Source organism: Parasteatoda tepidariorum, chromosome 3 (assembly GCF_982258835.1).
Source record: "Parasteatoda tepidariorum strain Cologne lab strain chromosome 3, Ptep-v5.0, whole genome shotgun sequence".
In the NCBI taxonomy this organism is placed as follows: Eukaryota; Metazoa; Arthropoda; class Arachnida; order Araneae; family Theridiidae; genus Parasteatoda; species Parasteatoda tepidariorum.
Window position 1 is genome coordinate 54,868,194 of NC_141757.1, and position 15,043 is coordinate 54,883,236.

At 33.4% G+C, this 15,043-nt stretch overlaps 1 protein-coding gene across 2 annotated transcripts in view; it reads left to right on the plus strand.

Annotated features, from left to right (window-relative positions):
- LOC107453216 (uncharacterized) overlaps window positions 1–15,043 on the plus strand; it is a 144,603-nt gene that overhangs the window by 80,222 nt on the left and 49,338 nt on the right. For both annotated transcript variants that reach the window (XM_016069948.4, XM_016069949.4), the window contains exons 3-5: window positions 7,567–7,661; window positions 10,459–10,578; window positions 11,322–11,428. In XM_016069948.4, coding sequence (XP_015925434.2) covers window positions 7,567–7,661; window positions 10,459–10,578; window positions 11,322–11,428 — 322 coding nt within the window. The remainder of the gene's footprint in view (window positions 1–7,566; window positions 7,662–10,458; window positions 10,579–11,321; window positions 11,429–15,043) is intronic.

A 15,043-nucleotide genomic window follows, 5' to 3' on the forward strand; every position in this document is an offset into this window, starting at 1 on the left:
AAATTCGGTCAGCTATTCAACGACGATTAAAAAATTAAATAAAGAAAACTATTTATACACAATTTAAGAGTCGGCATTGTTTGTATTCTTCACGTAAACATTTTTGAACTTTTTGTAAGGACAATACTCAATGCTTCAAATAAATAGTCGCAGTTTATGCTGTGACAAATATGTGAGCCGTGATGGCTCAGGGGACAGAGCGCTCGCCTTCCAATGAGGTGAACCGGGTTCGAATGCCAGCGATGGCTGGAGGGTACGAATTCCGCACTCTACTCACACCGACAATAGTGCTGATGTAAAACATCCTCAGTTGTAGGTGTATCATAGGTTAGAGTTCCCTCGCTATCATGATAACTTTGGGAGGTTTTCGTGGTTTTCCTTTCCATGTAGCGCAAATGCGAGTTCTATCAAAAAGTCCTCCACGAAGGCAAATTTCTCCAAATACTTGATCCTGGAGTTCCCTTGTTGACACAGGTGTTCCCTTGTCCCTTCTTCAAAATTTTAAGCCTCTGGAGTTGAACATTAGTAGTTGTAAATCCAAAATTGGGTCGGCTGTTCAACGGCGGTCCTAAATTAAAAAATATATTTAAACATTTGCAGACTTACTATCTTAAATTGCCATTCTTCACAACAAAATAATATTATCTCTATTTTCATAAAATAAATATAAAATAAGGATCGTATTCTAAGAAATTTATTTTATTTGAAAATTATCTTGCTCATAATAAGTTAAAGTATATTCACTATTTTATTTATTTATTTTTAACAAAAAAAAATGATTTCTGTCCCACTATGCTAAATTATTCAAGAATGATATTTATTGGTAGACAGAATGATGCGACAATTAGGCATAGTTCCCCAACAAGGGCCACAAAGCTTCCTTTTCCGTACATAATCTTGTGGGGTTGGTTGGTATCTTTGTTAGAGTCCCCACTTAAACTCTAAAAAGAAATATAACTCTAGGAAAGCGTTCCACATGAAAATGTTTCCGAGAACGGGTTATAGGTTTCTTCATAAATAACACTAAGTTTAAATAAATAACTATCTTTATTAACATTTAGGAAACTTGTAAATTTAACATTCTAACATATATAAAACTTAACCACTTTAACATTGAAGCAGCATAGAAATAAACTGCGAAAAGGTAACCGGCGAGAACATGCCGGACTGCTAGCTAGAACCGACGGAGAGAGAGAGCAAGCTGTGAGGATGCGGCCAAGTTATATTCAAAACATACTGTGCTCGTTTTACTGATTTCGCCTTTCACGCATATCTTCATTCAGGTATGAGGTTTACGTCAATTACCGGCTGCAAGCTACGTAGTCCAACGTCAGAGATTCGTAATTCGGACTTTGCATTTCAGACCGCAACGCCACAGGCACTCCCCCTCCAGTCTGAAAGACGAAAAAAAACTATTACAACAATGTAACAGTAACCATGTATGCAGTTATAACCATAAAATTGTGCATGCAAGCATAACACGATATACAAGCATTAAGGTAATAAAAAATGGACAGTGCGTTTTGAACGGAGTTCTCTTGCATTGTCAACTCCACTCAAAATGTAAGCTAGTTTTAGGCGGTTAATACCTATGTTGACCTCTTTATCTTTAATTTTGAGCTCATAAAATTTTTCATTACGCTGTAATACTTCATAAGGTCCATCGTATGGTTGCTGTAAGGGCTTGCGCACGCAGTCTTGTCTAACAAAAACATGACTTGTCGATAATAAATCCTTATGCACAAAAATGTCTTTGTGGCAGTGGCGAGATGTTGGAGCAGGACGCAATCTATTCATATATTCCCGTAAAACCTTTAGGAAATCATGATACTGTGGTAAATCAGTTGTATGACATCTAAAAAATTCACCAGGCAGTCTTAAAGAACAGCCGTAAACTAACTCTGCTACTGAAACGCCGATATCAGGCTTCAAACTGGAACGAATGCCCAAAAGAATTACTGGTAGAACTTCACTCCAGCGATCAGTAGAGTGACATTTGATAGCGTTCTTGAGTTGCGGGTGAAATCGCTCTACGATTTCGTTTGATACGGGATTGTATGCTGTGGTCCGTCTCTTTTCGCACCCAAAAAATCGAGCCAATTCTTGGAACTGATTGCCTTCGAACTGTGTGCCTTGATCGGACACTATTACATCTGGTACTCCGAAGCGAGCTATCCACCCAGAAAAGAAATTCTCAGACACTGTATTTGCTGTCTGGTCTGGCATTGGAAATGCTTCTGGCCATCGACTATATCTGTCAACACATGTCAGACAATACCTGTATCCTTTAGATGGAGGTAATGGACCCACTATATCTATGTGGACATGGCTGAAACGACATCGTGGAAGAGGATAAATACCAGGTTCAGACTTTGTGTGTCGCTGAACCTTAGACTTCTGACACTGCAAGCAGGATTTTGTCCACTCCGAGACGTCTTTTTTCAAGGAATGCCAGACAAATCTTTGTCGGATCAAGTCAACAGTTGCCTGCACTCCTGGATGAAATAAGTTATGAAGATTTTTGAAAACTACTTTTCGAAATGCTTGATTAGTAGCTGCGTTTTTTAAAAATCTATTATAGAAATTTAATATAGTTAAGAAACGGCGCAATTCCTCAACAGTCTTTGGCAAGGGAAAATTTTGAATAACAGTTACTTTATCAGGTAGAGGTGAAATACCTTGAGCATTAACAAGAAATCCCAAGAATTGTAACTCCTTTTAGCCGAACACGCATTTTTCGACGTTTAAAATAATACCGAACGAGTTCAACCGCTCGAAAATTTGCTCCAATTGCATCATATGCTCACTTTCAGTTGCAGAAGCGACTAACACGTCATCTAAATATGCGTAACAAAAATCTAATCCGCGTAGAATTTGATCAATAAACCTTTGAAAAGTTTGCGCTGCGTTTGATAATCCAAAACACATGCAATTGTATTCGTAAAGACCAAAAGGTGTTATTACCGCACTTTTAGATTTTGAATCCACGTCCAATGGGATCTGGTGGTAAGCTTTTACTAGGTCAATTTTTGAAAATATAGTTTTACCAGCTAAGCCAGATGAAAAATCCTGAATATGCGGTATGGGATAACGATCCTCTGAAATGACCAAATTTAACTTTCGATAGTCACCGCATACCCGTCATTCATCATTTTTTTTTTTAACTAAATTTGGTGACACGTGGCGTACCTTGCCAGTGGACGTGTCACACCATAGTTCTAAACCATCTGGCGTGAATGCGAAAGGTTTGAGCTTCAAAACCTCTGATCGTCTAGCCTCATGCAACTCATCCCCAGAAGACTGTGCACGTGCCATTTCCTCATAATTAATATTATCAGATATATGAATTTCAGAAACTCTGGAAAGTGTGTCTGCCACTAAATTTTCGTTTCCCGAAATGAAACGTATATCTGTAGTTAATTGAGAAATGTATTCGAGGTGTCTTACTTGTCGAGGCGAGCTATTACCATTATTTTTACAAAACGCGTACGTCAATGGCTTGTGATCAGTATAAACGCAAAATTTTCGTCCTTCTAACATATGTTTAAAATGCCTTACAGAGCTATAAATTGCAAGTAACTCACGATCATATGTACTATAGTTACGTTCCGTACTTGTAAGTTTGTGTGAAAAAACGCTAATGGTTGTACAATATCGTTATCAATCTGTTGCAAAACTGCTCCAATGCCAATATCTGAAGCGTCTACCATTAATGTAATGTCCGCATTGACTATCGGATGCGCTAATGTTACCGCATTCGCAACGGATTCTTTACAAGCGTCGAAAGCTTTAATATTTGCCTCTGACCAAGTGATCAGAGTTTTATCCCTTTTTTTCTTAGTTTTACAAAGATCATGTAGGGGGGCCTGAATAGTAGCAGCGTTTTTTAAAAATCTATTATAGAAATTTAATATAGCTAAGAAACGGCGCAATTCCTCAACAGTCTTTGGCAAGGGAAAATTTTGAATAACAGTTACTTTATCAGGTAGAGGTGAAATACCTTGAGCATTAACAAGAAATCCCAAGAATTGTAACTCCTTTTAGCCGAACACGCATTTTTCGACGTTTAAAATAATACCGAACGAGTTCAACCGCTCGAAAATTTTCACCAATTGCATCATATGCTCACTTTCAGTTGCAGAAGCGACTAACACGTCATCTAAATATGCGTAACAAAAATCTAATCCACGTAGAATTTGATCAATAAACCTTTGAAAAGTTTGCGCTGCGTTTGATAATCCAAAACACATGCAATTGTATTCGTAAAGACCAAAAAGTGTTATTACCGCACTTTTAGATTTTGAATCCACGTCCAATGGGATCTGGTGGTAAGCTTTTACTAGGTCAATTTTTGAAAATATGGTTTTACCAGCTAAGCCAGATGAAAAATCCTGAATATGCGGTATGGGATAACGATCCTCTAAAATGACCAAATTTAACTTTCGATAGTCACCGCATACCCGTCATTCATCATTCTTTTTTTTTAACTAAATGAATGGGACTAGACCATGGGCTATTTGAAGGAGAAACTATACCCTGTTCTATAAGAATGTCAAACTCTTTTTTAGCTGCTTTAAGTTTGTCTGGGGCTAAACGTCGAGCCTTTGCACAAACCGGTGGACCTCTTGTGATGATAGAATGAGTAACATTGTGCTTTTTAGGACTCTTTAGAAAAGATTGATTTGTAATACCGGGAAATTTTGACAAAAGCCTATGATACTCAGTATTTCCGCAAATCGTAGTTAAACCTAACGATTTTCCGCGAACCCGTGTACCCTTAGCTGAAAATCTCGAAGTACTATCAATCAATTTGCGATTTTTTATGTCAACCAATAAACCAAAAAATTCTAAAAAATCTGCACCCAAGATAGGTCGCACTACATCAGCAATAACAAAATTCCATATGAATTGCCTTTTTAAACCAAAATCTAACGTTAATCTACAAAAACCGTATGTGTTTATTTTTGTTCCGTTCTCAGCGTAGATTGCTATCTCCGTAGTCGGTTGCTTATGAATGTGTGGGTCGCGTGGAAAAACTGAAATTAACGAGCCAGTATCAACTAGAAAATTAAAACCTAATTTTCGGTCAAATATGTGGAGGCGACTGAACTTTAACCCACTATCTGTCGTCACCGAAACAGCAGCGGAATTCAGTTTTCCGAGTCTGAACATTTACCGACACATTTTTTAGCATTTTTACCAAATTTAAAATGGTACCAACAATATTGCTTTTCCGAAGTATTATTGACATTATTCGAATTCGGACGAGGCCTTGAACCAGACCGTTGACGAAATCTACTTCCATTGTAACTTTTTTGTCGAAAAGTCAATTTTTCTACTTTCTCGGAAAGTTCAGAAATTTGAGATTGTAACTCTTTTAAATCAACGGAAGAAATATGATGTTCTGTACTTGAAGTACCGAAACAAGAAACTTCGTTTATTTTATCCGCGATTTGAGCCAAATCATCAAGTTTGTCTTTACTAATTGACAATATTTGCTGAATATTAATAGGGAGTCGCTAAATAAACAATGTTTTTAAAACATCGTCAGATATTTGACTACCAGCTAACGATCTCATGTAATAGTTGTGTTGGTTTTTTATCACCTAAATACAATTCCTGTAACAAAGTCCTCAATCGCGAACTTTCGGACTGTGTAAAACGTTTTACAATACGTTCCTTAAGAACCGTGTATGGATTATCTGTAGGTGGAACCTCAACGATATCTTTTACGTAGGAAAGAACTTCCATATCTAACGCTGCAACGACGCAGTGGAATTTTGTTAATTCTTTTTCAATTCCCGACATCACAAAATTTGATTCCACCTGGAGAAACCATAAATTTATTTCGGTTTTCCAAACGGGTGGAGCTCGAAATGCAACTCTGGCTATTTCGTTTTCAGCCATTACGTTATCAAGTTAACGATTTAAATGCCTTTGAAAATGTATTAAAACTAGTACATTATTCAAGAAAAATTATGAATAGTTTACGTCAGCATTAATTCAATTTTACATTGTACTTTATGAATTCAACTCAAATTGTTTACAAGTCCATGAGAATTTAATTAAATTCAATACGTTAAAATTTAAATTGCACTAGTGTATAGAAACATTAAAACCTATAAAAATGGCACAATGCACAGCTCTGAAAAAGAGAAACATTAACCAGGAAGTAATTACTCACTGCGTACCAGGTAGGCCAGCCACGTTCAATAAAACTAGTAATCCATAATTGCACATATTCCTTGATTCAGAAGGGTGTCACTACTTCACGTCCGGGTCACCACTGTGGGGTTGGTTGGTATCTTTGTTAGAGTCCCCACTTAAACTCTAAAAAGAAATATAACTCTAGGAAAGCGTTCCAAATGAAAATGTTTCCGAGAACGGGTTATAGGTTTCCTCATAAATAACACTAAGTTTGAATAAATAACTATCTTTATTAACATTTAGGAAACTTGTAAATTTAACATTCTAACATATATAAAACTTAACCACTTTAACATTGAAGCAGCATGGAAATAAACTGCGAAAAGGTAACCGGCGAGAACATGTCAGACTGCTAGCTAGAACCGACGGGGAGAGAGAGCAAGCTGTGAGGATGCGGCCAAGTTATATTCAAAACATACTGTGCTCGTTTTACTGATTTCGCCTTTCACGCATATCTTCATTCAGGTATGAGGTTTACGTCAATTACCGGCTGCAAGCTACGTAGTCCAACGTCAGAGATTCGTAATTCGGACTTTGCATTTCAGACCGCAAAGCCACAATCTTTTCGTAGGTGATACTTACGAGAAAGATTATCTCTGCATTTAAAAGAATTTTTGCGCATTAAGATACCGAAAGAATGCACTGGTATTATGTAACATTGATGATTAGGGGCAATATTTGTAAATTAAGGATTCTGTCGTCATATTGTAGTCGCTTCCTATTCAAAGAAAACGTAGCTGAAACATAGAATTCTCCTCTTTTGTGTCCCTTGTGTTTTTAAAACAGAAGTGTTCAAGCAATTAATAAATCACTATCTACCAAGTAATCAATGGTTTAAAAATATGTTAATAAATACTTTTCAGCGACAGGGGGAGTTTACATTTAGAATAAAGCTACGCCGCTTAATTACTACCTCATTTTTGTATGGCAATCGCTCTAATGTATATCGCTCACAAACATACACAATTCAATTTGCAAATAAATTTAATGTTAGTAATTATATTGTTTTAATGTTAGTACTTCAGCCATATTAAATAGAGCTAGAAAAAACCTCATTTACATTTTTTGTGCTATTTTTTTTAATATTCCCATTTACATTTTTTCTGCGTACTGCTTTAACTAAGCTAAAATTTAAATCTTACTCATTTAATTAACTACAATGTAATATGATTAATTAGCCTCATTTTTACCTAACTTCAGATTTTAAATTTTCTTATTAAGTCTTTTACTTAAGTGCAAATAAGTTATAGGTTCATGCAAAACCTTCATCACTTTTTTAAAAAAAAATTAAAACAATATTCCATTATTAATTAATTAACTATTGTTAACTGGTAAAACAAATGTACTGTTTGCTTTCAGGTATTACATAGGATCTACAGTGAAAACGTGTGAATGTCCGTCCGGCTTTGAAGGTTCAAAATGCGAGAAAAGAAAAGATGATCGGAGACTCTTAGGTATGATAATGCAGTATACTTATGTCTTGAAAATAAAAATTCAATTAAAGTAAATCATAACCTAAAGTTTTTACCAGTCGAACTAGTTTGACGTGCATGCACAATGTTACCAATCTCTATCACGGTGCAAATGGCATGTAGACTCATCGTGTAAAACAAAAAATTACCATTGAATATCAAAACTGAAAAGATCAATAAGATACAATAAAAATACTAATTGGTAGCATATTTCCTTTACATTAAAAATCTATATTATTTAATAAAAAAATCAAAAGTAAATCATTAAAGTTTTAATGAATCAAGCTGTTTTGACGTGTATACACGTGGCACTGAATCTCTTTTTCAGCACGTATGACGTGTATACTCGTCATGTAAAATAAAAAAAGGATACCATTCACTATCAAAACTGAAAATATTACTAAAATACAACACGAATAATATTTGTGGTATATTTCCTTTATATTACAAAATGAAATTAGTAAGTAAAAAAAGTCATCAAAAATGAATCATTAAGTTTTAACCAAATACGCTGGTTTGACGTGTATACACGTGGCACTGAATCTCTTTTGCAGCACGTATGACGTGCATACTCGTCATGTAAAATTAAAAAAAAGATACCATTCACTATCAAAACTGAAACTTTTACTAAAATACAACACAAATAATATTTGTGGTACATTTCCTTTATATTACAAATGGAAATGCATCATTAAGTTACGCTGGTTTGACGTGTATACACGTTGCACCAAATCTCCTTTAAGTCGTGTATGATATGTATTCCCGTCGTATAAAGTTTAAAAAAAAGATACCTTTCTCTATAAAAACTGAAAATTTCAATGATATACAATTCGAATATAAGCGATGGTATGTTTTCCTTATATTACAAATAGGAATTATTAAGTAAAAATTCAACGGTAAAAAAAAGAAAACATCGAAGGTAAATCGCTATGTAAAGTTTTCACCAATACATCTCGTTTGGTGAGTATACTAAAATAAATAATAACCATTGCAAAATAAAAAATTATTATTGAGTATCAAAACTGAAAAGATCAATGAGATGCAATAAAAATATTATTTCGTAATGTGTTTCCTTTACATAACAAATAGAATTTGCTTAGTATATTATATTGCGGGACAGAGGGAAGCTCGCTACCCGAAACTAATTGTGTATTCAGGCCGTGATTTGGACGACTAGCATTGGTTTGCGTAATCAATTAGCAGAGCCAAAATTGGTCCTTTGCTCGACTAGGCAAAGTCCTAGATATTCTTGAAATTAATATTAGAATGCAAAGCATTTTATCCAAAAGCTCACTCTTCCTCACTATAGAATCATCTAAAGTAGAACTAACTGGTTGTAAAACCGTTTCATTTTAAGTTTGATTTTGTGATGAGTTGATAACCAATTTGAATTATAAATTATTAAACATTGTTTACTTTTTCGGGTAACAATAACAACATTGTTTATGTGTTGCAACTGTTAAACAATCCTCATAGAAAGTTTTTCATAAAATTTATAATAACATCATTTGTCAGCTACGTGTAAATACGTCATTGCACACTGTTGAGAATATCTAAAATTAACCCATTGTGGACCGGGGACGAGTTAACTCACCACTCAAATTTTTCGTCTATCCTAAAGTATGAAACTCATGGTGATGTGGGGGCGGAGTTATCGACCATGCCAAACTTCATCCATCAGTAGGTACCTCTTGATTGAATCAAGTTAGCATGTCTTATATATCAGTGAATTGATGTTCAATTTTCGTAGTGGTAGTTACGCCACAATACTCACCCACCAGAATTTTATCAGGGGTAGAATTCGATGAACAGATCTCACTAGTTGCGGTACTTGTGAAAGACTCGGGAGAGAGAGTCACCGGTTTTTTTTTGTTTGAGTGCTGAAAGTGAGAGGTGTATTAACTTCACGGTCGTAGTCGCTTGAGTGCTGAATGTGAGAGGTGTATTAACTTCACCGTCGTGTTCGCTCCTCTGTTGCCTTTAGCAGTCGAGTGTATACATTGTGTATGATTGAAACTGAGCAGCAACAGCGTGAGGAGGTGGATTATGTCGCAGTCACAAGTCAGCTGTTCAATGTGGTCTATCCATCGAAGTAGGCGTTACTGCATGCTCAAATCACGTCCGGAGGTCACCAATATGGGGCCGGAGCTTACAACCATGCCAACTTTCATCTATCAAAAGGTACCTCTTGATTGAATCAAGTTAGCATTTCTTATATACCGGAGAATTGATGTTTAATTTTCGTAGTGGTAGTTACGCCACAGTGGTATAAAATATACAAAAGTTTAAAATTTCTTTTAGCGTAAACAAATTTAATTGGATTTTATTTAGTACATATTACTTCACTTTCATGTTCACCTACAAACTAATAACCGGTAACTTGACTCAATTCAATTTTTTTTAAACTTAGCAAGAATTCATTCTTGTTTAATTTGTTAAAAAAAAAATTTCGGCTTTAGTAGTTTTTTTTTTCAATTAATAGCCTAACAACTGCAGTAGTGAACTATCCGAATAAAATTGCCTGTCAACAAATTGTTTATTTCCACGCTTAACTCGTTGAAAATAAAGTTTTAAGAACATCTCTTTTTGCAAAAAAAACTACTATGTTTACAGTTATAAAAAATTTCTCAATGTCTTGCTCAGTCTTTTTTTGATGTTAAAAGGATTTCTGTTTTTGAAATATTCGTTCATTCATTAACAAACTGTTATCTTTCATGACGTAAAATTGTGCTCAAAAACTATATTATTTGAATTAAAAAAAGTACCATATTATTTTTAGCTCAATGTGCTGCCTTAGGATGCGCACAGACATGTGGTCAGACAAATCATGGAGACTATAAATGCACCTGCTTGACTGGCTATCACTTAATAGAAGACAAGAAAACTTGTGTTGAAAAAGGTAATTTAAAACTTTTTTCATCGACGTTCTGCTGAAATTCAAAATTACTATGAGATATTAAAACACATAGATTTTATTTTGTGATAAGTTTTAGAAATAAGTACCATACTCTACTGAATTCTGATTAAGTAACCAGTTTTCTTTCACCAAATATTTGAATTTAGTTCAGAAGTCCTACCACAGATGGCGCTTCGAAACGTAAAAGAATCACAAGAAAATTTTTTTCAAAATAATTATTTTTCTATCAACATTTTGGCGAAGCCTGAAGTAAAACTATTAGACGCTCGTGCAAATAGTCATACTGAAATAGTCTGGCATGCGATGAAAGTGCTAAGTTTTTCAAGTTAGGAAAGCTGATTGTTGGTAAATTTTGTAATTATTTTTGAAATTTGCTGTAAAATTCGCTGTTATCTGAGTGTAATGCATTAATTCATGCATTTTCCTCTTTTTTCCCCCTTTGTTTCAAGTAATTTTTTAAACTTTCCCTTTACGAACATACGGATTTCAAATTATAAAATTTAAGAAAAAAAATTTGGGAAATATTATTTAATTTTGAAATTATTCTTAAACAATAGTTAACGTGTGATAAAAATGATATTTTAAAATACTAATAATTGGAAAAAAATCAGGACTGTTAAGTTTCAGCAATGTGTCGAAAATCTATAATTCTCTCATTCTATTTTTACTGCATGCAACAGTAGCTAAAAATATTATTGTTCTTATTTAATTTTGTTTTACTTTAGGTAGAACAAGATACTTAATTACATTTAAGCTCTATGATCAAAACGTTGATTTAGCCCATTTGGATGCAACTCGTCATAATCAACTAAAAAAAGGAATTGAAAATGCGGTAAGTTTCACTTAGTTAAATTTATATTCATTCAAAGATTGATTTATGCTAGTTTAGCACTACAAAAAGATAGAAGGGCCCTATTTGTATCATTTTTCATTGTTCTATAATTTAAAATTAACCTACTGAATGTTGCTTGGTTGGTTGACTCTAATGCCACTTGCCATACGGGTAAGCCTGCTTGGTGAAACCGAGCAAATTTAAGGCAGAGTGTGCGATTCTTGTTTTTCAGTGCCGCCATCTATGGCCAAGAATTCGATTTCTCCACATCATACGTCACACCTGTTTATAAGGCGGACCCATTCATACATCCATTCATTCATCCACAAATCGTAATTTTGGAAGTTATTGATATGTTATGGGAACATGGAAGACTTTTGCGACTCGACAGATTTAACATGCATCAGTCACTTTACTACACGGGGAGTCTTCGACCGACGGGGTTCGAACCCACGAACTCTCGGTCATGGGCCCAGCGCCCTACCGACTAGGCTATCCCGGCCTTACCTACTGAATGTAATAAGTATTTCTAACTTTGCAAAATTAGATCCAACTTCAGCGCTTATTAAATTATTTTTATATTAGCTTTAAAGGGGTGTATAAATATATCCTTATAACGGAAGTCAAGAGACAGGAGGAGTCCTAAAGTATTTTGGAAAATACCCTATAACACAAAGTAGAGTTACAAAGAACTCTATCTGGGTAAGTCTGTATTAGGTACTATTCAATAGGTATAAAGTATCCTAGCTTCATTAAAAAAACTAGATTATTAACAGCTTATCTATATTTATTATTTTCGAGAAGGGGACACTCAATTATCTATGAAACTAATATGTATGTATTATTAAAAAGTCAATTTCTCATTTAATCAAAAAATTTTGTTAACCAAATCAAATAAAGAACACAGAATTTTGATATCATGGTCTCCAATGTATATTTTTCTAAATTACTTATTACGAGATTAAAAGTCCAATTGATCTACACTCAAGCAATCTGGGAGTTGCCACACTGGTCCCTACAGACTTTCTAGGTACACAGCAAAGTTCAGTCTTAAATCATAATAATCAAGCAATGTTTCATATCTATTTACTTTTTGCGTAAAAGTACTGTAATATTTAGTGCTTTTGAATTCAGTAAATTTTTAGAGTATTTGAAATTTGTATAAAGTATTAACAAGCAAATTTTTTCATGCATGCATTGTCATAAGAAAAATATGTCGAAAAAGGGAAAGACGAAAATACCTAAGCTGAAAAATTATGTGTTTGCAGCTGTTTTTTTATGTAAAATTATCGTCTATGATAATTACAATATTATAGGCATATCCCCAGCCACATTAGGTAGCATTTCTGTTATAAGGAAATTCTATCGATTAAAACTCAGGTGCTCCATTTGTTTAGTTATTTTTTATTCCGAATAAAATACCTATATTAATAAGGATTAAATCTGAGTGCAAAAAGTTGTAACATAAATTCAAAATTATGTTAACATTATTGGTTGAGTAAAATAAAAACTACACTTTTCTTCATTTTATGATATGTAAGAAAGCTGGAAGAAAATGCACCGAGAAAAAAAGACTGTAAAAATTACCAAAGTAAGGCAAATTTTACCGTGTTTATGGCTCCGTGGGAACACCAAAATGAGTGGTACTTATTAAAGAAGCGCTTTGGTAGTAAGTTTGCTAAAATTAAAAATAAAATATGGTTTTATGATATGTGATAAAATTTGGTAAAAGTGGTAAAGTTTGGATAATTTTATTAACCTTAGAACATGGTATAAAAACAATTTATTCGGTATTTTCTTTTCAGATTTGTATTTACTACTAAATGTGTGGTGATGAGAACTACTATTTTGAAAACCAGAATTTCTGGTAAACCGTTACCATATGAATGGTTTAAATACCGTTTACTTTGGTAGCATACAATACGATAATTTTATCAGGATATTTTTCTCCGTGTTCTTCTTATTATAAATCAATGTTACCTAAAAAAAATATATTATTTTTCTCTAATTCTTCGACTTTGGGTCCACTAAGAGGTTCCATTTTTCGTAACTCTTTTATTACCGGTTCAAAAATTTCTCTAGAATGTCCTGACCTCATTTTATTCAGTTTACTAATTCAATTTACGTATACGTTTTATTCAATTTACTATTCAATTTACCAAATTTACGCAATATATGCTTTATATCCCATGATGTAAATATATTTGAAAATATATTTACCTTGATGCAGACATTATTTATAAATAGATGCAGTAGATCATAAATAGAGAGCGTTGAAATTTGAAAATAAAATTTTATTTATACTACCTACATCAGACTCGTCTTTTATATAGATTGTATATAAATGTATATTGAATATCTTCAATATATATATTTCTACAGTAAAAATATAGGAACGAATTACTTTCCTCGAAAAATGTAATATGTTGTGAGAGAATTACGTTTTTTTGTTCAGTGAAATTCTTATTTGGTTGTTTTCCAAAGCACCCCAGGGCATTTCGATATTTTTTTATAAATAGAAATTTGTATCATGTTCGTAAACACATTTACTGAGAACGCTTGGAGGCTGTCAGATGAAAAAGGAAATGTATGGCTAGTGTTAGTCGTATACGCTTAAAAAATTGAACATATTTATTTTTTTTTGTAGATTTCAAAATGTAGGTTAGAGGCATCTGAAAGTAGACAGAAATGAAGAAAAATAATTCTCTTAAAACTGCTTTACCATTTAAGGGTCCATATGAAGTTTAAATAACGATAAATTCTCAGTATATATACATATATAGCCATTTAAACATAGATTCGCAGTTTTAACATTCGCATTTGCAGAAAAACCAGATAATTATTACGATTGTTATAGCTTTTAAACTTTGCAATTTAATTAATTTGGTTAAATCTAATCCCAGATTTGAAAAGCAATGATTTTAAAGAAATTTCTAACAAAAACAGTAGTTTCATTAAATTTTGCCAGATTCTTAGTATGTTTAATGAAACTTTTAGGATTCTTTCTTTCTTTCTTTTAGTGCTGTTTTGAAATTATTTTTTGATACTTTGATTATTTTAAGGCTATTTGGATGATGAATTTTAGAGAATATACTATATAAACGTTATACGTTCGTAACAGTTTATGTACTGAAGTTCGCTTATATCTAGATCTCTCTAAGCAAATTCTGAAATTGACGCAAAAAAATACGACCACAGAATTATGAACGTGAAAACTTTTATATTTTGTTTTAATTAATATTTAAAACGTTTCTTCTATGTTGCGTTATCTGGAATCATAAGAATTTAAAAAAAAAAAATAAGAGGCGACGACATTGAAAGCAAATACCGCAAAGGATATCATGATATCCAGAAACGAGTTTTCAGCAAAATTAAACGAAATTTAACTCCAAATCAAGGGAACCCCCGATTTTACACTTTAAACCTTTTATTTTTTTTCTGATCACCTTAATCTTTCATGAATATTATTGAATGCTCGTCAATACTAGAAAACAGCACTGTCTTTCAGACACGTCTTTGACCTTTGAAATTGTTATTCTCGTTTAACAAACTTTTAAGTAAATTAAGTTTAAAATATGATTTAGTCGCATTAGAGTAAATGTAGAAAATATGGGT